At 44.4% G+C, this 27,112-nt stretch overlaps 1 protein-coding gene across 2 annotated transcripts in view; it reads left to right on the top strand.

The window, feature by feature from the left end:
• The first annotated feature begins 239 nt into the window (after nucleotides 1-239).
• ZSWIM6 (zinc finger SWIM-type containing 6) overlaps nucleotides 240-27,112 on the top strand; it is a 112,069-nt gene continuing 85,196 nt past the window's right edge. Inside the window, exon 1 of one of the 2 annotated variants that reach the window (XM_056541144.1) lies at nucleotides 240-1,013. In XM_056541144.1, coding sequence (XP_056397119.1) covers nucleotides 383-1,013 — 631 coding nt within the window. In that variant the 5' untranslated portion in view covers nucleotides 240-382. The remainder of the gene's footprint in view (nucleotides 1,014-27,112) is intronic. The other variant, XM_056541153.1, reaches the window with a different exon arrangement.

The following is a 27,112-nucleotide window of genomic DNA, read 5'->3' on the forward strand; positions in this document are numbered from 1 at the left end:
ACACCCACCGCCCCGCTCCTCTTCCATACCCCGTCCCTTCCTGCCTCACTCCTCTATTTATGTTTCCTAAAGGAGTCGATTTGAATAGACACGCCTATTCACGTGACGTCACGTGCTTTTATTTTCAATTCTCAGGCGCTTATACGTGCGGCGCTGAGGTGGGGGGCGCGTCAAGTGTGAGAAATGGGCGTGGCAAGTGTGTGAAGCAGGCGTTACCCGTCACTCCAGGGCGGGGTCTCACGGGTCGGGGCGGTTTAGTAGGTGTGGTAATGTGATTGAAGAGAAGCAGTTTTATGATATAGAGGCGTGGTTATGCGATAGAGAGGCTGGAGAGCCGCGCTCACGTGATAGAGGAGGCGTGGCCTGAGCTCTGCTGTGTTGAATGCCGATTTCGCCCTTCCTCCCCCAGTTTATAACGTGCGGCCACTTCCGCTGGCTGCTCAGAAGCGGTGCGATCATGGCGGAGCGCGGTCAGCAGCCTCCCGCAAAACGGCTCTGCTGCAGACCAGGCTTCGGCTCGGCTTGCAGGCCGGGCCAGCGGGCGGCGGGTGGAGGAGGAGCCCAGTGCGGGGCCAGCGGCTCGGCCCATGGAAAGACACAGAACCCGGAGTCCCTCCTGGACATCGCGGCCCGCAAGGTAGCGGAGAAGTGGCCCTTCCAGAGGGTGGAGGAACGCTTCGAGAGGATCCCGGAGCCCGTGCAGCGCCGCATCGTCTACTGGTCGTTCCCCCGCAGCGAGAGAGAGATCTGCATGTACTCGTCCTTTAACACGGGGGGAGAGGACGGCGGCGCCGCCTCCGGGGGGGTGAACTCGGCGGCAGTGGCGACGGCTGCGGCGGCGGCCACTGGGGCGGCCTCGGTGGCGGCTACGGCTGCTGTAGCTGCGGTGGCGGCCGTGGTGTCGGGCAGCGGCGGTGCTGGAGGAGGAGAGAGCAGCGATGAGAACAGACTGCCCTTCCGCCGGGGGATCGCTCTGCTGGAGGGCGGCTGCGTGGACAATGTCCTGCAAGTGGGTGAGTCCCCGGCCATAAGACATGTCATGTACCCCGGGGGTGTCAGCCAGGCATCATGTGATCTGCCCCCCAATCACCGCCGAGAACAAAGGCAGCTGATTACGAGCAGGGACACAATGCACCGAACACCCTGCTCAGTGCGGGGGCTGCTGCCTCTTTGTTGTGGCCTCTCCTGGCACTGCTGGGTACAGCCTGGTGCTGACTTGTCATGATGGATCTATGTGCCAGCAGCGCCTGCTGTGTTGTCTATATGTCATGTGTGGACATCTGCAGCGCCCCCTCTAACCTGTGTCCACTGCTGGGTGGTGTAGTTGTGCAACCACTAGTCCCTTTAACCTGTGGCTTTGTTGCTTGGCCACATCTTCCAGCATGCTGGGAGTTGTAGTGTTGTCATTGCAGGAGGAGCTGAGCAGTATATAATGTACATAAATTCCTGCACACTTAGGAGTCCGGTGGGCGGTCGTCATTATCCCAAATAACTGTCAGATCAGGGTCCACAGAACTTGTAGGCTGCCAAGGAGTCCAGTGGGCGGGCCTCATTAGTGACAGCTGGGTGTGAAGTAACTACATTGATGATTAGGACCACCCACTGGACTCCTGAAGCAGAAGTTAAGAGTTTGCAGCTTAAGTTCTACTCCGATCGATCTGAATTAGTGCTGTGATTTAAATAAACAATTGCGTATGTAAATAAATATATAACCACCACCCCCGTGGTGTCTGTGTAAATGCACCAATATATCCACTCAGCTCTTCCTGCTCCAGAACGTGATCCCCTTGCACATTGTCACAGTAACCTCATCTGTGATCAGGCTTCTATTGTTCCCTGTTATCACCCGTGCGCCCCCCCCCTCTGTCTTTGCTTCTCCCATCAGGCATTTCCTCAGGCAGCTTTGTACATTAGGGCTGTGCGGTCCCTTTAAATCCAGGCAGTCTCTCCTCCTTGTTGTCTCAGGACTTGCTCCTCACTAATTGCCTGGAGGTGTCTTAAGATTTGGGTGTCTGGGAGAAAAGAAGAGGTCACACCTCCCGATGGGCTGTGCTGCCTTGTGTGTGAAAGGCCCAGGGAGAGAGGGGGTGGCGAGGGCCGGATCACACACCCCTGAGCTGTGCTGCTGCTGCATTGTGCCAGGGAGCTCAGAATGGAGCTGTTTCTTGTCAGGACAAGGGAGTGGAGTGAAAACAATACCCACCTTTCATGTCCCCCCCCCCCCCCCCCCCCCCTCGCCGCCTCCTCTTGGCTTTTTATCCCTTTATTTGTATTGTTCCTCGTCCATACCACAGGTTTTGGTGACAACTACTTTAGTCAGTGGTCAAGGCAGAACAGAATGTCGCTGGCCAGACCTGGAGATGTGATTGCATTGTGTGCCCGCTTATTGGGGTCACTGCTGGCATGGATCATTGGATTATGAGATGATGCATTAAAATACTCAAATATTGGTGAATATAGTGCAATACTGAATTGTTGGGAACAATGCACTGGGGGGGAGGCGGATGTGTCCATGGCACGTATGCCGCCTGTGCATCTCGTATAGCCATCGGGCGTCTTGTGGCTCGTTCTCATTTTCATGTTTATTTGTGTCTTTTCAGTTTTCTGTCAGAACCCCCTCCTCTAAAGGAAGCCAAACAAAGGCGCCTCTTCTATTCTTCTATTGCTTTTCAGGGCTGGTTAAATAGAGACTTGACAAAGCTTTGGGCAGGCTGCGGATTTAAAGGGACAGTGTCCTGGTTTTTATATGCTGGATTAGATGTCATGGGGGAAAAAACGTATTGTAAACCTACATCTGAAGTAGTGTTGACCGAGACCAGCGGCCTCCCCAGATTGCCAGGTTTTCTGTTACTTCAGTCTCCAATCCTGGACTGTTGGTGGGCCTTGAGGACTGGGTTGGGGACCTCTGACCTAGACCACCCTTTGTATCTGTGTTTGATTACTTATGTCTGTCATCTGATCGTATCCTATGATTGTGGCCTATTGGGGCTGGCTCCCGATCTTCCTAGGTTTCTATCATTTAGTTATTTTGTTTGTATTTTGGCACGTTACTCGTAGTCGTGAGGCTCATCCCACTTTATATATTTTTTTTAAGTTGGCACTGCCCAGAAGTTTTCGTCTGTGCTTGACTCTGCAAGCAGGCAGCCGGGGGATGACAGCAGGGCTGACGGGGAGGGAGTATCGGCGCATTGCTTTCTAAGCCAGGAATTTGCTATAAAAATGAAGCCAAGGGGCTATTTAAGAGAAATAAAAATGTGCAATCTACCAGAGAAAGGCGTATAAGAGGGCCCTCTCTGGAGATCAGACTAGGGAGTGTGCCTCTACTCTAGGCATCGATACGCATAGCGTGCCTCAAGCTGTTGCAAAACTACAACTCCCAGCATGCCCGGACAGCCGCAGGCTGTCCGGGCGTGCTGGGAGTTGTAGTTTTGCGTCATCCAGGTGCACACTGGTCTATGTGGATACATGTCTGTACAGATGTAGCAGGGAGTCTCCTTAGACGTGCACTTGCTACTTCTTGCACTATTGTGATACATCAAACTGATGGCAGATCCCCCTCCGCTGTGTATGACATGACTGGATAAATCACTGTATGAGGGATTGCCTGCCTGGCAAATGCTTTTGTCCACTTTGCAGTTTTCACGTGACGCCAGTCCGGATGGCAGCATCGGTTGCATTCTCGTACAAGGGCAAACCCTTACATAGTATGGATTCCTGTGTCTTGTCCGTGTGAATGGAGAGAAAAACAAAACGCCTTTTTTCTTGTGCTTTCGGAAGCGAGAGAATAGTTTCCTTAAAGGGTGGGTTTATGGTGTCGATGATGAGGTGTATATACACCCGTGGGGGATGGTAAATACGTATAAATGACTCGGTGCTGAGCTGTCATTCGGACGGGCAGCATGTGAATAGCTCAATGTGCTAATGTGCGGATAGGAATTGCAATGTTTCTGTGCGGATCAAATAACACCCCGGGCGGTCGCTTTGTCGGTGAATCAGCAGACCTTGTCGTGGCAAAGTATAACCAGATGACCATCCGCTGCCTATATAATGTATCCCCCCCTATACGTGGGATTTCATAGAGCTGCCATATGTGAACGGATGGTTCTCCTGCTAGGAGTAGTAGTAGTCTTGGCAACACATACTTTGTTCTATTGTTTACTATTAGAGATGAGCGAACTTACAGTAAATTCGCTTCGTCCCGAAATTCTCAGCTCGGCGGTTGCTGACTTATCCTGCATAAATTAGTTCAGCTTTCCGGTTCTCCGGTGGGCTGGAAAAGGTGGATACAGTCCTAGGAAAGAGTCTCTCCTAGGACTGTATTCACCTTTTCCAGCGCACCGGAAAGCTGAACTAATTTATGCAGGAAAAGCCATCAACTGCCGAGCCGAGAAGTTCGTGACGAATCGAATTTACTGGAAGTTCGCTCATCTCTAATTACTATTTAAAAAATGTTTCTGTAAGTGGAAATGCTGAGTAACGTAAATATTTATAAATAAATTTTGCAATATTATGATATAGAACAGTGGTCTCCAACCTGCAGACCTCCCAGATGTTGCAAAACTACAACTCCCAGCATGCCCGGACAGCCATTGGCTGTCCGGGCATGCTGGGAGTTGTAGTTTTGCAACATCTGGGAGGTCCGCAGGTTGGAGACAACTGCTATAGAATATGGTGAATCTCTTGCTGCTTTGTGTGTCTCTTGCAGCATCGTGATTTGTGGCCGCTTGTGATGCAGTGGATGCACGCTTGGTTGCACTCGGCTAAGCCAATTTCCTTTGCCGTCAAACATTTCAGTAATATAAGGGACCGAGCCAGTAATGTGAATTAGTGGCGGGTAGAACTACAGTGTCAGGGCCTGGTGACTTGTGTTCTGGGCCTTCCCTCATTTGCAGTAAGACTTGGTGTAATGTGGTGCTTATATATCATTGTTGGTACCTGCTTCTTATTGGGTTTACGTGTATTGTGTAGCAGACTGGCTTATGTCTACGACGTGTACACAACGCGGTTCTAAGCCGTTCGTGGTGTAAACAAACATGTCTGTCTGCAGATGCCGTCGCCCTGTGCTCTTCTGCGTCTGCGCAACGTCGTGTGAAGTCAGTGGAGCTGCCGGTTAAATCATTGGCGAGGCGGGCAACACCCAGCTGATGGAATGGAGAAGAGAAAAGTTATTCAGACCATAAACATTTCCGGCATAATCCCGAAGAGTCTGTAGATAGGTGGGGGACGCAGTGCTTGGAGAAGTGATGGTAGTCTATGCCAGTGTTTCCCAACCAGGGTGCCTCCAGCTGTTGCAACACTACAACTGTAGTTGTAGTGTTGCAACAGTTGGAGCTGCCCTGGTTGGGAATCACTGGTCTGTGCTGTGGCAAAACTACAACTCTTATCATGGCCATACAGCAAACTGCTGCCTGGCTATGCTGAGAGTTGTAGTTTTGCAACTGCTGGAGGTCCGCAGTTTGGAGACAACTTCAATAGGAAGTTTGGCTAGTACTACATATGCTAAAGTGAGTGAAAATAACCATGCTTGAAGGGAATCAAACACTGATGGGAACCTAGCCTTACAGAGACAGGTGTGCACTCTGACCCCCTTAACAGGGAACACCAGGGGACCCGGCTCCCCTAAGGCACCATTCACATCATGCTTTTGGATCGTAACTGTAGGTTAAATAGACCAAACACAACCTACTAGCGGCTGTTACAAAAGTTAGACGTTTTACTTGCTAGATGTAATGCCATAGTGAACTATGATCTATGGCTGCACCTCAGTATTTGCCTGAATTCCTTTTTAAAGGTCTCCTGGCAAGAGGTCCAAAATGTGATTCGAATGGGGCCTCCTTCCCCCACACCTACTAGACAATTTTAGGTCTGTCTGGTCAGGCTATGCACAAGGGAGAGAAGTCTTCTAGCTCTTTAGATGGCATCGTCCCTGGTATTTGCCCCTTTATTAATAGGTATCAGGCCTCTAACTTATGCTTGGTACTAAATGCACACTGGGTACTAAATGCACACTGGGTACTAAATGCACACTGGGTACTAAATGCACACTGGGTACTAAATGCACACTGGGTACTAAATGCACCCCTGGTTCTGTTATTACCAGGTCAGGAAGATCAGAGGGTCTCAAGTGCTGACTGATGGGGCAGGGAGGTGGGGGCGGCCTGGACACAGTTGCCTCTGTCAACTGCTATAAATGTCCCTTTTGACTATGCGCTGAATCCTATGCAAAACTGAAGGGAAATGAGTGGTCTTCCTTCATTTGTGCGAGCCCCCAGTCATACTTCCTTATCTCGGGGCTCCCAAGGCCACAGAGGCAGCTTGACTTGCTGGGCAAAAGCCAGGGTGACATCCCATCATTGTGGGGATGTTTGGCCCTGCGCTTCTTACTGTGTCAGATGACTTGGATTATGTTAAATGTAAGTTTTTCGAAAATGCTGCAGTCGAAAAATACTACTGCCATATGCACCGCACTTATATTTACGTAGTAGTCATACCGGCCCATTCCATCATGTGGTTAGGCTGCATTCACATCACGACTTCTCCATCCGACTTGAGTAAAGGATTTCATAACTTAAAATCGTATGAAATCGTATATATAAAGTCGGATCCATTGACCTCCATAAAAAAAAAAAAAAAAAAAAAAAAATCTGATCCATTACACAAATCAAACCAGATTTCAGACCCGAACAAAAATCGTGTGAAATCGGATGTGGATCAAATCGGATGTGTAATGGATCCTATTATTTATTTATTTATTATTTTTTTTAATTGAGGTCAATGGATCAGACTTTATATGATTTCATATGATTTTTAAGTTATAAAATCGTTTACTCAAGTCGGATGGAGAAATCGTGATGTGAACGCAGCCTTAGTCGTCACGACTCATCCTCAGGACTTCTTGTTGTGGAATGGTCACAGCTGTTGCGACAGTGTACAGTGCACATAGGATGGCTGCTGAACTCATTGGGGAGATTTATCAAAACCTGTCCAGAGAAGTTGCCCGTAGCAACTTTTAATTTAATTTTTTTTTTTTTTTTTTTTTTTTTTAGAGTCTTTAACAATGAAAGAAGCAATCTGGTTGCTCTGAGCAACTTTCCCTCTGGACAGGTTTTGATTCTCCCCCATTGACTTTAGATAATGCCAAGTAAGACTTGTTGAAATGTTGACTGTGTGTTTTGGTTGTGTTTCAATTCGGTTACGTTTCCCAGGCTTCTACAAGCCTTTTCCAGTGCACTTCCAATGACCTTTCACTGTGCCGCACTCCATCACTGCCTTTAATATATTATGGTCCAAAAAAATACTGCGTTTATATATTCAACCTTGAGAGGTCCTGATGTACCTGAGAGATCAATGGATTTCCAGGCCTGGTGATGTATGGCGCTGTTACTAGGGCCCCACTTCCAATATGGCTCTGTTTTAAACCAGCACTACAGTCTCTTTTGTGTGTGTTTATCGCCTATATTCCCTTTCGTTTCTTTCAAAAAGGTCACGTATTTACTAGTCGTGCCTTTATGACTCGGGTCCTGTGGTGTCTTTGCTGCTTCAGATGCTAGTTTCACATGTAAATAACAATGTCCCCCGTCACTATGCTTTTTTGGGTGACCGTGACGTTGCATGTCGCCTCGCTTCTGTACTTTGTAGTGGGTGTATTGTGTCCCCCCATGAAGTGCTCAGTGTTTTTGGTTTGCTCTTATGAGGTGTTATATATTAACACGTGAGTTGGTAATCCATAAACCTATATACAGGGCTCAGAATGCCGTGAAAGCATGGAGAGTGTTAAATCTGCCCCATTGTATATTGGTTCTTAATCACATGACGTGTGTGGTTCATGTTTTCTCCAACCCCCCCCCTCGTCAATACACTTTGGGGAGAACATATAAATATTGGTGTGGGTGAAGTGATTTCGTAAACAGTTACGTTCTTGTTTCCCTAACACACTGTATAGGGAGTTAGGGAAGGTGTGTAGACTTGCGCCAAATTGAGGCAAAAATATTGAAGACAATGGGGGAATTTATCACTGGTTTTACCCTGCCTTTGTGGTGTACATTTGTCTCAGATGCTGTTTTGAGACTTTTCATTGCGACTCTTTCTTTAGAAGGTTTTTCTAAAGGAACATACAAAGTCATGATTCAGTTTGTCACAACTGCGCTCAGTTAGGCGCAAATCTACACCAGCCCTGACGTCGCTAACACATCTGACTGTCAGCATTATTAAGTCCCACATTTTGTCACACAGTCGCATCGGAATCGCCATACAAAGTGGATTACTGAAGTAAGAAATGTGATCAGCACCACATCTGGTGCAGGGACAGTTTCCACCACATGAATTAATGGGGTAAAAAGACATTCACCTTCACCACTCTTGATGAATAATCCCCAATGTTCATATGGCGTTTATATTTGCAAAATGTCCAGCCGTAAATTCCATCCGTGGCAGGCGCCAACTCATCAATCAGTCCTAGAATTGCTTGGAAATGCGCACTCTCCATAAACTGCAATAAACTAAAAATTTTCACATGTCCCCCCAAAACTTGTGCACAGGAGCAGTTGCCATAGCAACTATATTCCACCTTTTTGTCTTGAGATTGGGTGCACTATGTGCAACTGCTCCAGTGTTCCTCTGCACAAGTTACACTAGATCTCGCTACTGTTTTGCACGTGTAACATTATGGGACAGTGGAGCAGTTGCCCATAGCAACCAATAACAAAAGGTGGAATCTGGTTGCTATGGGCAACTTGTTCTCAGCAAAAGGTTTAAGAAACATTGGGGGGGGGGGATTTATCGGAAAAAAAATGGAGAGGAAAAGTTCATCAGTTGCCCATAGCAACCAATCAGATTTTTTTAAGATGTCAACAGTATACCTCCTATATAGAAACTAAAAGCACTTAGCGGTTGCCCTTAGCAACTATAATATAGCAAACCTTTCCAAGCGATAATGTAGTATTACCCATAGCAACCTGCCACATATTGGCCCTCATTTACTATTCTAAACCCGACTTGTTTTGTCGGGTTTTTTTTGGCGCATCTTTGTCTGCGACATGTCGCAGACATCGTGTGCCAGTCTGCGACATGATGCAACATTTTTTCCCGACGGACCCGATGTGGATTCTCCCAAACCCGAAAAAGGGGAGTAGCCCGACATTTCTGAGCGTTCCCACGTATTTATAAAGGTTTCCAACTCGAATTTGTTGAATTGTTGTGGATTTTTTTTCCGACAACTCAGAGGAGTTGGAAACCAAAACCAACAAAACCCACGTGCGACAAACAGGATGCGACATAATAATAAATACCAGGGGAAAAAAGCAGTCGGGTAAGAAAGCAAGATAGACTTACAACCCGATTTTCTAAGTAAACGAGGGCCATTGTCTGTCACACTATTCGTGAAGGAGTCCTATGTGCTGTCAGGAGTTCCTTACTGTCCTTGATCATACCCTAATCCAGTATCTGATGGTCTGGAAATCCCACTAGTCGGGTATTTGTATTAGGTTCTAACACATCTTGGCAGAACCTGTAATGGAGATACATATCATACATGTTCACCCATGCCTGGTTTGTAGCCGTGAACCTGAGAAGCCTGTTAGATGCTTGGATAAAGGGCTTGTCCTCTTGACACCCCCCCCCTTGTCGGAGGCCTTGTAAGATTCGCTAAAACAGGTCTAACACTTAAAATGTGTGGGGTGGAAAATATATATATGTGTGTGTGTGTGTATGTGTGTATGTGTGTGTGTGTGTATGTGTGTGTATGTGTGTGTGTGTGTGTGTGTGTGTATGTGTGTGTGTGTGTGTGTATGTATATATATATATATATATATATATATATATATATATATATATATATATATATATATATATATATATATATATATATATATATATATATATATATATATATATATATATATAATGTGTATATAAAAAAACATTAGTTTGTAGCTTAACTTGAGTTTACTGGAGTAGTGTTCCCTAACTTGTGGCTCTCCAGCAGTTGTGCACAACACTATGGGGAGTTTCTAGGACAATGGACATATAAATAATTATAAATTAATTACCAGTCCTCAAAGATGTATATATGATAGAAATAGAATGGATCCAGTTACAATAATAGATAAGCAATTTATTCCCATAAAAACTCAAATATCATGGATTAATAGAAGTCTCCTAACTTCCTAGCAGGGCCCATGTGTCAGGCGAAGGAGCTTATTAATAAAATATATATCAGTGGTCTTCAACCTGCGGACCTCCAGATGTTTCAAAACGACAACTCCCAGCATGCCCGGACAGCCGATGGCTGTCCGGGCATGCTGGGAGTTGTAGTTTTGCAACATCTGAAGGTCCGCAGGTTGAAGACCACTGATGTATAGTATACAAATGTTTGTGCCAACTGTATATGGTGTTGGTCCAATGATATAGATCACTCGCAAATATTGTGGTAACAGCTGGAGTTCATTAATATAGAAAGTGCGTTAGTAGCATAATGGAAATTCCAAGTTCATTAATAGAAATGATACATTGGTAGCGCAGTGGAAGTTGAAAGATGCAATATTATATCGAATAGTTCCGTTATAATGGTATAGTCAGATGTTGCAAATATATGATACTCTGCGGCTGGCATGGGATGGCGTCCGGCCTGGGGAGGAAGCGAGTTGATTGCCGTAGTAGGTAGAGTTGAGACAGCAGTGGGAGCCAGCGTCCGCGTGCCAGTGGTGCGTACAAATAGGAGTGGTCCCAAAACAAGGGGCATCCAGCTGTTGCTAGTGAGGCTACAAAGTTGGCATATAGTTGGTATAAGATGCTAGACGTGTTTCAAGGCCGCGGGCATCTTCAGTAGCGATATGAATTCATATCGCATACTGACGAAAAGGCCTTACCACTCAACTACACCGACCTTTATGCCAACTTGGAATCCGCACTTGCAACAGCTGGATGCCCCTTGTTTTGGGACCACTCCTATTCGCGCACACCTAGCACATCACCGACACGTGGACGCCAGCTCCCACTCCCGCACCACTGCTGTCTCCAACTCTATCTACTACGGATATATATATATATATATAATATATATATATATATAATATTATTCCATCAATCGAGGTGAGCTGCACACCCATTCTATACACGAGTTTCTAGGACAGTAGTCTCCAAAATGTGGACCTTTTTAGTGCAAAACTGGACAGCATCCTGGGAGTTGTAGTTTTGCAATAGCTGGGGGTCCACAGTTTGGAGACCACTGTTTTAGTTGATCATCTTCACACTAGAGGCACAGACTCTGGATCCAGCTCTCATTTATAAAGGTTATTCGTGAAAGGAGTTAAAAAAGGTTGCTGGTTTAATTAAAGGGGGTTATAGATTTGATCTGTGTGGGTCCTGGAAACAGGTGGGCTCCCCTCCTCCCCCTGTTACTTTCTATGGGGTTGATGAACATAGCACTTGGCTATCTTTGGCAGGGTCACCATGCTTGGCTGCTTCTTCACTCACATGGTGGACCTTATCTAGTGTTTAGAAGGGGGTCCCAACAGTCTTAACACCCCCCCCCCCTGTAAATAAATGTCTAATCTTGAGTTAATCTCTTCAAACCTCCTTCACTGTGCCCATGGTTCCTTTTGACATTGCCAAACTATATTATCCGTTGTCCCTTATGTCTCAGTATGCCGATAGCAGAGCGGCTTCTAGTACTTTTTTTTTATTTTATTTTATTTATTTTATTTTTTTTTAGGTGGCTTTGTGCTTTTACTCAATTTGAAAGCTGTTAAAGAAGCGGCCATGGGAAGTGAAGAAATTTCTCCTGGGGTCCCTTTACAGCCCTTTGTCGGTGTCTGTCAGCAGCGCGCTTCCTCTCGTGTTCATGAGCCTCACATCCCATTTATCGGAGGGAAGCAGGATCCCATGTGACTCCTTACTTCCTCAATGTACCACATCCTGCCAGATTACGGCCTCTGGTGTGGTAAGAGATGCAGTGCGTTGCAGCATTTAAGGCTCTTCCTCTCTAAGGAACACATGATTAGGAAATAAACATTTTGCTAATTTTTTTTATTTTTTGTTTCAGAGCAGCATAGCAAAGATCTTTTTCCGCTGTAAGGCCCCAATGGTGGTAACAGCCTCCATGGGCTTTCATACAGGCTCTGAAGGGTGCAATGCCTCTAGGGTACTATAGCTGTGTATATACTGTATGTTATAGGTTGAGAGGTTTCGGTTCAGTTTGTCCTAGAGACATTATGTATGTCAGTGGGAGCTCTAACATAACGACACATACCGAATTTCGTCTGCACAAGGCTTTAAAGCTGCCCCCTCCCTATTTGCCATCAACAAAAAGGAAGGAAAGCATAGATGTATTGAGACTAACCAGGAGTCCAGTCTCTCCCATTGGAATGGAGCAGCAGTCGTGCATGTGCAAAGTTCCTTCCTTCAGGACTGCTTAGTGCTGTCTTATAGGCAGGTGTTTACCAAGCATGGCCCTCAAGTGCCCCCCCCAACAGGTCATGTTTTGAGGATTTCCTTAGTCTTTCACCAGTGTTATAACTATGGTCAGTGCATTATGCATCACCACAAGTGTTCTCTGTTTGGAATATCCCTAAACCATGACCTGTTGGGAGCACTTGCGGACCACGTTTGGGGAAACATTACTCTAGGCAGCTAATAGAATGGCAACATGCACCAATGATGCACCTTCCATTCAGAAAGCAGAATTGGAACCTCCATTCTTAAGGCAACTGGAAGACTCACCATTGACACCCCAGTGATTCCCCTACTATTTCATGTATAGGGCATAAGTGTTGTTGGTTTGACAGTCCCTTTTTGGTCCCCTGTGACACTTGGAGACATCATACCCTTGGAAAGTATCAATGGAGGTCCAGACTAATATTCACCCAGACCTACATGAAACAGATGACAATGTTCCTCCAACTTAGATTACGGCTGCCATATTTGGCATCATGAGAACCTAGCCTCAATTGTAATAAGAGCTTGGTCTTTAGACAGAGTATGATGGTGGTAGTAGTAGCTTTGCCATAGGTTGAAACACTGGGCTTATGGGCTCCATAAAGCTTTTTGTAGATGTCCCTGTTTGACACTGGTGGTAATGGGTATCCCACCCACAGCTGTAATGTAGATATTCCATTACTTGGAAAGCTGTGGTCATTTTTGCCTGTGGTGGTGACGTAGCAGGGTTCATGGGGCACCACACCCTAGTGATATCCTGAATTTCTGCTGGCACAGTCAGGGTGGCACCGATGTGAGCTCCGAGCTTTATTGCTCTAAACTATTTATTACTTGTTACTTATTACTGCAGTTCCAGTTATCAGATCAGCGTTACCCTCCTGTGACTTGTGAGAGCCCTTGTTTTCTGCACTCGAAAATGTTCCCCAGCAAGAGGTCACCTCAAGCGTTCCCCAGCACTTGGCACACGGCACATCTGTATGCTCCAGGAAACATTCACTGGAGGCTGGGACGTGAAAGATTTATTTGATGAATGGTGGCTTTTAGAGCTTTTTAATCCTTAAAGTAGCAGCACCCATTGCCTGAATGAATGGCTGCCAAGCGGGCTATAACAGTGGGCTTTTTGTGCGCTCCGAGGAGAACAGGACTGCATAATGTATTTGTTAATAATTCAGGAAGATCGCAGAGTAAACAAAATCATAATCAAAGCTCTTCTGTGCTTCATCCCTTCCTTCTAAAGTAGAATTAATTCCGGACCCTGGAGGATCTCCGGCGACTGGCACATTTTCCTCCCAATTTCCCTATGTACCATGAATTTATTAGAACTCATTGTCATGTAAATGTGACGGGTCTCATATGACCTCAAAATGTTGGCTGATCCTTCCTGACTCAAATGGTCCCTTTATTCATTAAGATGCCAAGCTACCAGGTCTTGAAGTAGTCTGGAGTTGACCATCTAATTCCGTAATATCCAATTCCAAACTGGACCTCAATCTGTTGAAAAACTACAACTCCTAGTATGCCCGGACAGCCAACGGCTGTCCGGGCATGCTAGGAGTTGTAGTTTTGCAATATCTGGAGGCTCAGTTCTGAGGCCACTAGTCTACTTTGTGTGGTTACACGACTCTGGATCGGTATGTTGGATTTCATTTGCCCGATCCTTTTGTTAGCTGTAGGCAGCTTTTGTCTCCTTTTCCCATTGAGAATACGGGCATTCATGTGTATGGGAAGATCAGCAGAAATGGGCAGCTTGAAGGTGTTCTCACAAAACGAAGCTCACAGGTTAAAGCATAGCCAGCCATACGTTTCCACGGAGAGATGGAAATAATGCAAAATCCATGTTAGTTTTAGTAAAACCGCCGCTTTGTGTAGTCTTACTTGTGCCCTCGCTAACCACAAATGGATATTTATAGATCCTGGTGGTGAAATTATTGAAATGCAGATCTGTGCAGCGTTCAGGCCACCACAAGGAGATGAGACCTGGGCGTCTTCTACTGTAATGAAAGCCATATCGCTGCTAGCACATATGGAGGGGGTTATTATTCCCTGTGATCTGCATCGGCAAGTCTTGGTTTGTTGTTCTTTGCTGCTTTCTTTTTTTTTTATTCTTCTTCTAGGTTTTGCTTTGTAAAGCCTTTGAAAAATGGATAAAAATGGCCTGGGGGGGTGGTATGATACAATATTCCACATCCAGGAATCCGGTTTGCTCAGTGTAACCTTCTAATGGGTGCCCTGACCAGTCTATCAATTCGTTGAGCAAGCTACCCCGTAACCTTGTCATATGCTTGTGTTTTCCAATGAGTGCGTATTGAATACTCCCTGTAACGCTTTCACAAGAGTCTTATGGTGCAATCGGTCACATTCTTTACATCCCCTTTCTGTAGGTATTGGTAACAGTTGTGATAACATGGTGATTCTCGTAGATGCTATGTTGTAATAGAATGAGGTTTACTTAACCAATCTGCTGCCATTCAGATAATTAGCTAAGAAAAAAACAAAAAAAAACCCAGGGCACCATTCGCACAGTGGAATGTCTGCTCGAAAAAATTCCGGGCAGGCAGCGGCAGTAGGACAACTCAGAAATGCGCCGTCACCATAGATTGCGATGCATTTACGAGCAGACTCCAGAGAAATTCTGCGGCGTCACGAATTTCAATTTCTGCAGAAGAAATTCTGGTATGCACGGTGCAACAATTGCTTCAAAAATGATGGTCTGCTTTAACGGAACGTCCGAGCTGAATTTTTCTGCACTATTCCGCTTGGAAATTCTGCCGGCCTTAATGTGTAGCAGTTGTTGCCCATTGATCGTTTGCTATTTGTCCATTCACATTATTCTTGCCATATAAAACACCAGGGGACATATGTCGGTGTTGAACTTTGTTTATTTTTTTACTGTGTACATACGCCAAACTTATTAACCCCTTTAAAGGAAATCTGTCATCAGAATCACCCGCACTAAACCTGTTACACAGGCTTGTAGTGCGGGTGATCCTGATTAAAACGCTCCTTACCTGGTTAAAAATGGTTCAGCGCTTCTTCAGATATCTATATTTTTAGTTTTCTGTTATTCCCTGGCTTGGGACTCAGTGGGAGGTGTTATCATCTCGGACTCGGCCACACGTCATTCTAGCTGGACGGAGCGGCTGCCTGGCTCATGAATATTCATGAACTTATCCTCATAATCTAACTCCTTTTTCTAGGGCTGGATGGGAGGGCCGCGCATGCGCCGCGTTCCGTACACCCGGAAGCGGCATTCTCCCCCCGGGTTTTCACTCATGCAGCCAGTCTTCTTACTTGTATAGGGCCGCAGCTCGAGTGAAGCTGGGGGGAGAACGCCGCTTCCGGGTGTACGGAACGCGGCGCATGCGCGGCCCTCCCCACTAGCCCTAGAAAAAGGAGTTAGATTATGAGGATAAGTTAATGAATATTCATGAGCCAGGCAGCCGCTCCGCCCAGCTAGAATGACATGTGGCGGAGTCCCAGATAACACCTCCCACTGAGTCCCAAGCCAGGGAATAACAGAAAACTAAAAATATAGATATCTTAAGAAGCGCTGAACCATTTTTTAACCAGGTAAGGAGCGTTTTAATCAGGATCACCCGCACTACAAGCCTGTGTAACAGGTTTAGTGCGGGTGATTCTGATGACAGATTTCCTTTAACGACAATGGATGTATATGTACGTCATGGTGACGTACTTAACGCACCATGACGTACACGCCGACATGCCCGGCAGGTCCCGGCTGCTATCAGCAGCCAGGGACCCGCCGGTAATGGCGGACATCCGCGATCGTACTGATGTCCGCCATTAACCCCTCCGATGCCGTGATAATACAGATCACGGCATCTGCGGCATTGCAGTACTTTGAATGGATGATCGGATCGCCCGTGGCGCTGCCGCGGGGATCCGATCATCCAGCATGGGGGGGGCCGTAGGTCCCCTCACCTGGCTCCGGCCATCTCCCGGGGTCTTCTGGTCTTAGATCGAGCAGATGATGACCGACAATACTGAGCAGTGCTGTGTCCTATGCATAGCACTACACAGTATTAGCAATCAACTGATTGCAATGAATAGTCCCCTATGGGGACATAAAAAGTGTGTTAAAAAAAATATAAAATAAAGTAAAAAAAAGTAAAATAAAAAAGTAAAAAAATTTTGAAAATTCCCCTCCCCCCAATAAAAAAGTAAATGTCCGTTTTTCCCATTTTACCCCCCAAAAAGCATGAAAAAAATAATTAATTAATACACATATTTGGTATCGACACGTGCATAAGTCTGAACAATTAAAATATATTGTTAATCATCCCGAACGGTGAACGGCATAAATGTAAAAAAAAAGTCCAAAATAGATTTTTTGTCACATTTTATTCCCCAAAAAATTAAGTAAAACCTAAGCAAAAGTGATACTGATAAAAACTACAGATCATGGCGCAAAAAAATGAGACCTCATGGCGCAAAAAAATGAGCCCTTATATCGCCCCATATATGGAGAAAGTTATAGGTGGTCAAAATAGGGCAATTTCAAACATACTAATTTTGTTAAAATGTTTTTTTTTATTTTTTATTTTTTTAAGCGGTACAATTATAGAAAAGCATATAACATGGGTATCATTTTAATCGTATTGACCCACAGAATAAAGAAAACATGTCATTTTACCGGAAAGTGTACAGCGTGAAATTTTCCCACATAAAAAATATTTGTTTGGTTGCGCCGTACATTTTATGGTAAAATAAGTGATGTAATTACAAAGTACAATTGGTGACGCAAAAAACAAGCCCTCGTATGGGTCTGTGGATGGAAATAGAAGAGTTATGATTTTTAGAAGGAGAGGAGGAAAAAACGAAAATGCAAAAATAAAATTGTCTGGTCCTTAAGGCCAAAATGGGCCTGGTCCTTAAGGGGTTAAATGGTGATGCAATAAATATAGAGCTAGTACTTTAAAAAAAGAGATACATTTGGTGCACTACTGTGGTAGATGTAGACAGAAATATATGACTAACCCTCAAAGTGATAAAATTTAGACATTAGCCAGTATATCCTTTTTTATATGAAGGACCTACCTGAGCCCGAACACCAACGCCAAGGTTTCTCAATTCCTCCTCACATTGCATGTGCTTATACACACTGGAGTGAACTGGGAGCAGGCTGGGAGTCGGACCTATTGCCACTGTAACTGCCCACTGGCCCCTGGTATTGGCCTTATGGGACAGGTAGGTTTAGCGCTTGGTCCCGTGCCACTTGAGAAACCTTGGCGTTTGTTCTTCATATAAGGATATTGGTTAATGTCTCAATTTTAACATTTTGAGGGTTAGTCATATGTTAGTGTCTACATCTACCACAGTAGTGCACCTAAATGTGTGTATTACACTGTTACACATCCACACCGTCTATCTGGTGTAGGATGCCATTGTGGCACTTGTAGTCCGCTGCAGGCATCCTCCATTATATGCATTTTATGCTGGGGATTGTCCTTAGCAATGAAACACAAGGGCAGGATCTGCTCCCCCAGCATAAATGCACAACCGCATTTGGGGTTGACCATATCCTACCATTTGAAATCATGTTGTTTTTTATTTTATTTTTTATTTTTTCATTAATAATAAAAAAAATAATACAAAAATATAAAATAAATCATTACACCACTTTGGTCCCTCTGCTGCAACAAATCTTGCATCTTTCTAAAAAAAAAAATAAATAAATAAATAAATGTGCAACTTTTCACCAAAATGTTGACATACCTATACAATCATGTGGAAAATATTCTACTAGAAAAGTGAAAAAAAAAAAACAACAAATTAAAAGCAAAAATGGCTACATGCAATACCCCCCCAGAAGCCTGTTAGCCGTTTAGATTTCAAAAGGGTGCATTAGTATTTGAGGACAGGTCTTTCCTTGGTTCCTTCACAGTAGATATGGCTTTAGCTTCAACTTGTCCTTTTGTTTGTCGTGTATCTTATTTTTATTTCTGAACCTCTGTGATGCCTTTTAAATGTTGCCTTTGTTCCTCTACACTCGCCACATTACTTATGCGATCCTGCTGTCTTGGTAGTGAAGTTGTGTTTTAAACCAGGCAATGTCATATACCACATGTGCGCAGCTGCGCTTTCTCACGTTTCTGGGTGAACAATTGTAAATGGTTAATGCCTAATGTGTAAGGATTCCTCGGGTTGCCCTTCCCCCAACAAGGCAATGCTTGTTGAGATGTATACCTAAGCTGGCTCATGGAAATGTCGCGCTCATGACATAACAGACTGGAATAATTCCCACTGGCCCATTGAGTTGGCAGGACATCTGTTCAGATTTTTCTGTACCTGAGTGTCTCTGCAGAAAGGGTTTTCTCTGTTTTCTCTGTTTTGTCTGTAATGTGGATCCTTTTTTGTTGTCCTTCCATCTCACCCCCTGTTGGTGCAGCATGAAGAGCTGACAGCTGAGTGACTACCGGAACGTTGGTCGAATGTGTTGTGCACCTGTTGTTGTCAGATAATGGAGGGATCGTTTAAGGTGTCGCACCGATGTTTCCCTATTATCCTTACTGTGGCTGGAATCTTGAAGTCCTTGGTGGTTAGATCTAGCAATATATATGGGACCTGCCAGCTGGATATGTCGCCCATACACATGATGGCTGTCAGTCGAATGCTCATTTGGCCTGTTGGCTCTCTCCTGATCCCCCGCCCCCAAGTGCTTCTGTTCTAAATGGGGAGATGGATGGTAAACAGGGGTCAAGTCCCAGGGGGAAAGTGTGGGAACCCAAGATTTCCACTCAAGGGCTGGTCCTTGGGTATCTCAGCCACAGGCTTGGTTTCCTTGTGATCACTGACATAAATTGTTGCCTCGCTAATAGGGACGCTAAAAGAAGATAGCGGTCTCATAGTTGGCGTGTAGTCATGAGGACGATGTTTCCTCCACCCCATCTGGCCTGTGATAGACAGGCAGCCATGTATTCAAGTATATAGTGTTGGTCACTATAGAGATGTATGGAGGTAGAAAGGAAGCCCCCCCCCCCAATGATTACTATTGACTTATAGCTATTTCTATTATAAGCTATATTCTTATAGATTGCTGCCCTTACATAAGCCTATTTAGCTCACAGATAATCTTTAAGAGTTGTCCAGGCCACACTCTGCCCTGAAACAGTGCCACATGTGTACTCTGGTTGTGTTTGGTATTGCAGTTAATTCCTGTCTGACTGGTGTTGACTATTGGAAAATGCAGTTTTTATATACAGATTATCGCCTTTACATTTACATAGTTGCTTCAAAACCTATAGTACCATCTATGATTAAATGGGCACTGTCATAAAAATAATTTTTTGACATGATACAGCACGGAAAATAAAATTTGTAACTTGGGGTGGGTTCACACCACGTTCTTGCAATACAGTTTTTTTTTTTTTTTTTTTTTAGTTTTTTTTTTATTTCAGGTTTTTGATTAAAAAAAACTGGATTCCTCAAAACGTGTGTACAAAGTTTTATCTGTATACGGTTGAAAAGTGGTGTCCGGTTGCATCCGTTTTTAAGAAAAAAACGAATACGTTTTGAACTTTTCTCTCCATTATGAATAAAGTTTCAATTGTTTGCTTGAAATTCCAAGTAACAAAACTGTGCAAAGTCAAAAACCATATGGTAAAAACTGAATGGAACCGTACACACATACAGTTCTGTACGGTTCCAATTGACTCCCATGTTAAAAAAAAAAAAAAGTATACGGTTTTTCACCTGGACCAAAAACCGTGGTAGGCCACGGTTTTCTGTCCAGAAAAAAAGTTAAATACCGTGTGGTGTGAAAAACGGAGACAACCGTATGCAATATGGTGCTTACGGTTTTGAATGGAAAGTCTATGGGCACGGTTTTCTGTACAGTTGCATACATTTTTTTTAATTTTTTTTTATTTATTTTTTTTAAAGACTTTATCCAAAAACTATAGAAAATCGTGGTGTGAACCCACCCTTACTCCCTGTTTTGTCACTTTCATGGCCTTAATCTGGCCACTAGGGGGTCTCCCTTCTGGTACAGACCGCAATCCGTCTGCTCAAAAGCCCAGACTTTGGTCAGGAAGTGCTGTCTGGCCATAGGCAGTGAATAGCACTTGCTCTCCATGTTACATACACAGGCAGAGAGAGAGTGCTATTCACTGCCTATGGCCAGACAGCACTTCCTGAGTTTGGTCTTCTTCCAGTCCAGCAGGAAACCAAACTCAGGAAGTGTGGTCTGGCCATAGGCAGTGAATAGCACTCTCTCTCTGCCTGTGTAAGTAACATGGAGAGCAAGTGCTATTCACTGCCTATGGCCAGACAGCACTTCCTGACCAAAGTCCTGTGCTTTTGAGCAGATTTATAAAGCCATTAAAATGAATTTTTTTTAAACTTTTTATTTGATCTTTTTATTCATTACAGAGAGTAAATTACAAATCTCATTTTCTTTTACCTGCTGTATCATATGGCAAAAAATAATTTTAATTATTTCAATAATTTTAATGGCATTCCCATTCATTTCCCAACCAGTGTGCCTCCAGCTCCTGCAAAACTAAAACTCCCAGCATGCCTGGACCTGCTGGGAGGTGTAGTTTTGCATCCAATGGAGGCACACTGGTTGGGAAACACTGCTCTAGATAGTGTTTACGCTGTCATTTTGGGCTCAGCATTGCTGCAATCTTGTGGCCCACTTTTACCTATCACCATATCGCTTTTTGCTTGCACTAGTCTTCTAGGAGCTGCGTTTGAAGCTGCTTTGAGTGATGGCGGCAGGAGGCTGGCTTTTCAGTAGCCTTTTTTTCTTTTTCTCATATAGTACCCGCTCTGTTTTCCTGCGCTCCCCTGGTTCAGCTGTTGCAGTTGTGTCACTCTCTTCCCTGCAGAAGTTTTTGGAAATTGTCCTCGGCGTGGGCACGTAGGTGGCCCATTCCATCTGTAAATGCTGTTCATTCCAAAGCAGCGGTGTGGGCGGAACGCACGGATCATTGTTGCTTATTAGTTTAGCAGATGTAGCACCAAGTGACAAACAAATGTTCCCATAAGTCATTACCCACCTGCTCTCTGCCTCACACACTGGCAGCCTGGCCTGGGTTTTTTCATGGCATTATTGGGGGCATCGTTTTGCAAATGAAGGCAGCTTGTTGGAGACTAGGATAGTAAGTGGGCACTGTGCACACTTGAACGGATAGGAAAAGCTTTTTTTTCTTTTCTTTTTACTTTTGTATGATCCATTTTATTTCGTTCTGACCTATTTTTGTCCTATTCATATATGGGGAGATTTATCAAAACCTGTGCAGAGGAAGAGTGGTGCAGTTGCCCATAGCAACCAATCAGATTGCTTCTTTCATTTTCCACAGGCCTCTTTAGAGGCCTGTGGAAAATGAAAGAAGCAATCTGGTTGCTATGGGCAACTGCACCACTCTTCCTCTGCACAGGTTTTGATAAATTTCCCCCATTGTTCCCAGCTGGGGATATTGTTGAGGTTTTGCAAACTTTTTTTTTAACAGCCAATCGGTTGGACCTCCCTGCTGTTTTGGGGTTTCCACTATGCTTTGCCAGACTTACAACAGATTTGCAGATGGTACCCCAGCTAGATGCCAGTGCTATGGCAGTGCCACCTTGTTTTCAGAGACTATAGACATGACGGGCACTGTGGTTGTTTAGACAGGGGGCAGTATAGTTGGTGGTTGTCCAGCCCCTTGTGGGAGAGGACTTTGGCATTTGTGAACGCTCTTTACATGATCTTCATCTGTTTGCATTGACTTTCATGTTAAAGGAATCCACTTTGGCTCTGTAGAGAATAATTACAAAGTGTTTCCATACCCCCCACCTCTTTATCTAGGTACTTTGCACATGACTGCTGAAGTGTATAGGCCAGAGGGGTCCTATTAACCGAAAACTATGCGGCTTGTTGTTCTCCTCCATTGTAAGGGTTAATAACATGCCTGTTTAAAGGCACAATTTTCTATGGATCAGATTTATGGGAATTGTGTGGCTCGCAGCTGCCGGAGTCGGCTTCCAAAGCCCCAGAAGGAAAATACGATATAAAATTGATCTTTTGAAGTCCAGTTATTAATTCATGGCTGGCGATGGGTTACGACAGGCGGCCGGTGACTCTCAGCAGTTTTCTGTGCTGTTGTGTATATCTATCTGTTAATTTATTAGTTTTAATTAATTTTATAGATCTTCTTCTGTTCACTTATCAAACAGGCAAAAATGTTTTGCGGACAAAACAATTTATTTTTTACATTTTTAACGTGAAATGGGTTTCTTGGCTTTATGCGATATGCTGGTGTAAAACTGGCCCCAGAATGGGTGAGCTGCAATACCAAACAAGCCCTGTAGACAAGAGTGGTGCACTTATGACGCAGGTCCGTAAGGGGTTAAACCCATTTTTAACAACTGTCTAGGTTGTATCTCCCATTTCTTGCTTCAGCTTATATCTGTAGGCCACAGCGCTGACTCCTTCACCTTTTTGGCTTTAGGCCTTGCGCCCATAAAGTATTGACCTAAATGTTTATGTAGAATTCAATGTCTAAATCAGTGTTTTCCAGCCAGTGTGCCTCCAGCTGTTGCAAAGCTACAACTCCCAGCATTCCCAGACAGCCTCAGGCTGTCTGGGCATGCTGGGAGTTGTAGCTTTGCAACAGCTGGAGGCTCCCTCGGTCAATAAATTAGACTTTAGGTGGAGATCACAGATTTCTACAGGAAGTCTTAAATCATTTAATGATTGACATGTCAATTCTTCACACTTTTTGACGCAGCGCGTCTCTTCCTAATCTACGCCTGAAATCCGTGACTAATCTATCTACGGATTTTCTTGCCAGACTTGTCAGAAATCTTATTCAAATTTCTTGTGTAAACCTATCTTTAGCCAGCAGATGTGGTTCTTTGGCTGTTGCAGAACTACAGCTCCCAGCATGCCTGGAGGACTACCTTTGGTTGTCTGGCATGCTGGGAGTCAAGTTACGGCAGATGTTGGAGGACAATGCCTTTAGGCCATGACTTATTTGTGTTGTGTCGAAATAATTACACCTCTGGTAATTGCCATCGCTCTGGACTTCGTTAGGGTAAGTTCACATGTGCAGATTTTTTGCTGTAGATTTTGCTGCCCATTGACTTCAATGGTTAGCAAAATCTGCAGCAGAAAATCCGCCCATGTAAACGTTACCCTTGGGGTACATTCACACGCGCAGATTTTTTAGCGAGTTTTCCGCTGCGTATTTGAAAGTGGGCGGGCTCTTCTCGGCTGTCCGCAGCAGATTTTCCGCGGCGGAATTTACGCTACAGAAAATCCGCCACAGTCCCTACTGACTTCAATGGGGCTTGTGTACATTCCGCCACGGAAAATCTGCTGCGGACAGCCGAGAAGAGCCCGCCCACTTTCAAATACGCAGCGGAAAACCCGCTAAAAAATCAGCGCGTGTGAACGTACCCTTAGGCTGTATTCACATCTGCATTCTGCCTACACCTATGGTTTCCAAACTGGCCCTCTAGATGTGGCAGAACTACAAATCCTAGCAACATCTGGAGGTCCACCATTTGGAGACCACTTGTGTATGCTGTCAAAACTGGGAAAAAAGCCCATGTGACTAGAGCCTAAGAGTCCAGAACTACCGGAGGTGGTGATTCTACAGAACACAAATCCAGTCATGGCCTAAAGGCAGTGTCCTCCAGCCTATGCCAAAACTGATTCCTAGCATGACAACCAGACACTTCTCCAGGCATGCTGGGAGTTGTAGTTTTGCAACATCTGGAGGTTGACAAACCATTGGTGTACAGAATCTCTATTGTGGTTTTATGTTACCAATTTGTGATCCATTGTGAATGTGAACAGAGCCTTATCAAGGGGAACGCCTCATGACACTTCTGTGGAGCCTTCAGTATACATGTTGTATAGTACAAGCCGGTTCATGCCATGTGTGTCCACGAGCAGCGTCTCCTGTGTCACAATGTAGAAGAGAAATGTTCTGGGATTGTTTGGCGGCGTGCCTAGTAGTGTGAGATCCACAGCTCACACCCATCCTATCTTTAGCCTTGTATCTCGCTGGGTAAGGACTCTGGAGCTATGTGAGTTCAGGCTGCAGCGCGCTATTCACCAGCTGCACAGCACGCGCTATAGACGGAAAATGTGGCTTTATGGAGCTTTAACCATGTGTGCACTGTCACCTGTTGTGTTCAACCGGCTCCTGCGACACTAATGGAGTATTCAGCTGAAAAAGAGATTTTAGTACTTTATATCCTGTTCAAGCTGCTTATCATAGTTTTTGTTAACATTTGGAACTCTTGAAAGACGGAATCATGTCGTTCGGACCTTTTTTTTATTTCATTTTATTTTTTTCACATTTGTGTTGCAGACTACATTTGTCGCAGAAGTTACATTTGTAGCAGAATTAGAGTGCCCCATTTTTATAGGGGTTCATTGGGTGCCTCTTGTGTGTCCATGAAGTAATGAATTAGTCCAGTGTTTTCCAACCAGTGTGCCTCCAGCTGTTGCAAGACTACAACTTCCAGCATGCCATTGGCCAAAAAATGTAATCTATTATTTTTTTTTTCCTATCAAAACTAAACTGAAGTCTAACTATTTAAGTCTGTAAGTATAACTGCTATAAAACGAAGTGCAAGAGACTTGTTGTGGATAGTCTTTGGTATACTCATAGACTAACATTATGTGAAAGTTGCCGAAAGTCTCAATTTGGACCGGTTTTTGTCCCCCTTAAATGTTTGTCAACAATTTGTGTAATACTTGTGTGTATTACACAAAAAAAAGTGTTTTTTCCCATAGAAGTATTGCTAGTGTTTGTTATATATGTATATGTATGTATGTATATATATATATATATATATATATATATATATATATATATATATATATATAGTGTGTATATATATGCATATAGTATATATATGTATATAGTATATCTATAGTATATATATGTATATAGTATATCTATAGTATATCTATAGTATATATATATATATATATATGTGTATGTATATATGTGTGTGTTTTTTTTTATTTTTTTATAGGGTCTCTGTCTATTTATGCGCCTAGAAGTTTGCATAGCCTTACCGAAGCTGTATTGTGATTGCAATTTTACGTATGTTTATGTGTTTAAAAATAAAAAAAATTGCTATACCAGTGTTAAAGCAATTGTGGTGGTCTGTGCTCTCTTCAGAGTATAATGTAACGTTGCCTAGGTTTTTATTTTTATTTATTTTATTTCCCTCTCCCCTGACCCCCCCCCCCCTCACCCTCCACACCAACTAGTTGTGGAGAAGGGGTTAAAGGTGGATTGGCTGAGGCATTATGCAAGCTGTTAAGTAAAAAGGAAGTGCATTACAAAATGCTGAGCTCAGTAGTCTGGCTCCCAGCCAAGCCTTTGCTTTCTTCACTACAGCTGAGGGCTTTCTAAGCTTCCCACAAGTGGGTTTGTCTGAACTGTTTAGGAATGCTGCCTCAGTCGCCAGCTGACGTCAGTGCGAGCGGTTCAGCTGAGGGCCAGGCCAGACTGACAGTGCGGCGGGGAGGTGCCTGCCCCGCTGCTGCTGCTGCTGCTGTTGTGGGTGTCTCTCCGGCCCTCCTCATCATGAGCTGCTTTTACTTTCCACTCTTTCTCCTCCAGCCCCTGGGTTGTGGTGCAGCCATGTGAAGAACTGAATATCAGATAGCGGAACCTGCTATGTCAGTGGTCTTCAACCTGTGGACCTCCAGATGTTGCAAAACTACAACTCCCAGCATGCCCGGACAGCCGTTGGCTGTCCGGGCATGCTGGGAGTTGTAGTTTTGCAACATCTGGAGGTCCACAGGTTGAAGACCACTGTGCTATGTCAATGGGCTTGTGCAAAATGTGATGACCTTGTCATAAGCTTGCAGGCCGGATGTAGTGTCCGCTGACTGGAAAGCTGCATTGCAGACCATATTGCTTTAATAGTCAATACTAGAGATGAGCGAACTTACAGTAAATTCGATTCGTCACGAATAGAGATGAGCGAACTTACAGTAAATTCGATTCGTCATGAACTTATCGGCTCGGCAGTTGATGTCTTATCCTGCATAAATTAGTTAAGCCTTCAGGTGCTCCCATGGGTTGGAAAAGGTGGATACAGTCCTAGGAAAGAGTCTCCTAGGACTGTATCCACCTTTTCCAGCCCACCGGAACACCGGAAAGCTGAACTAATTTATGCAGGAAAAGTCATCAACTGCCGAGAAGTTCCTGATGAATCTAATTTACTGTAAGTTCGCTCATCTCTAGTCACGAACTTCTCGGCTCGGCAGTTGATGACTTTTCCTGCATAAATTAGTTCAGCTTTCAGGTGCTCCGGTGGGTTGGAAAAGGTGGATACAATCCTAGGAGACTCTTTCCTAGGAATGTATCCACCTTTTCCAGCCCATCGGAGCACCGGAGAGCTGAACTAATTTATGCAGGAAAAGTAATCAACTGCCGAGCCGAGAAGTTTGTGACAAATCGCATTTACTGTAAGTTCGCTCATCTCTAGTCAATACCTAATATAATGCGAATGGGGAAAAAAAACAATCAACGACGGTGATCCCAAAATGCTGCATGTGGAACGTAACCATTTTACCGTCCCCATTATTGAAGAATTTATTTAGGAGTTGCCTAGATAGAAAATCAAAGTAGTTGTAAACTTTAAAGCTTGGCCATGGGTGGGGTGATTGTTTGGTTGACACTAGAGATGAGCGAAGTTA

This window comes from Hyla sarda, chromosome 1, assembly GCF_029499605.1.
Source record: "Hyla sarda isolate aHylSar1 chromosome 1, aHylSar1.hap1, whole genome shotgun sequence".
NCBI lineage: Eukaryota > Metazoa > Chordata > Amphibia > Anura > Hylidae > Hyla > Hyla sarda.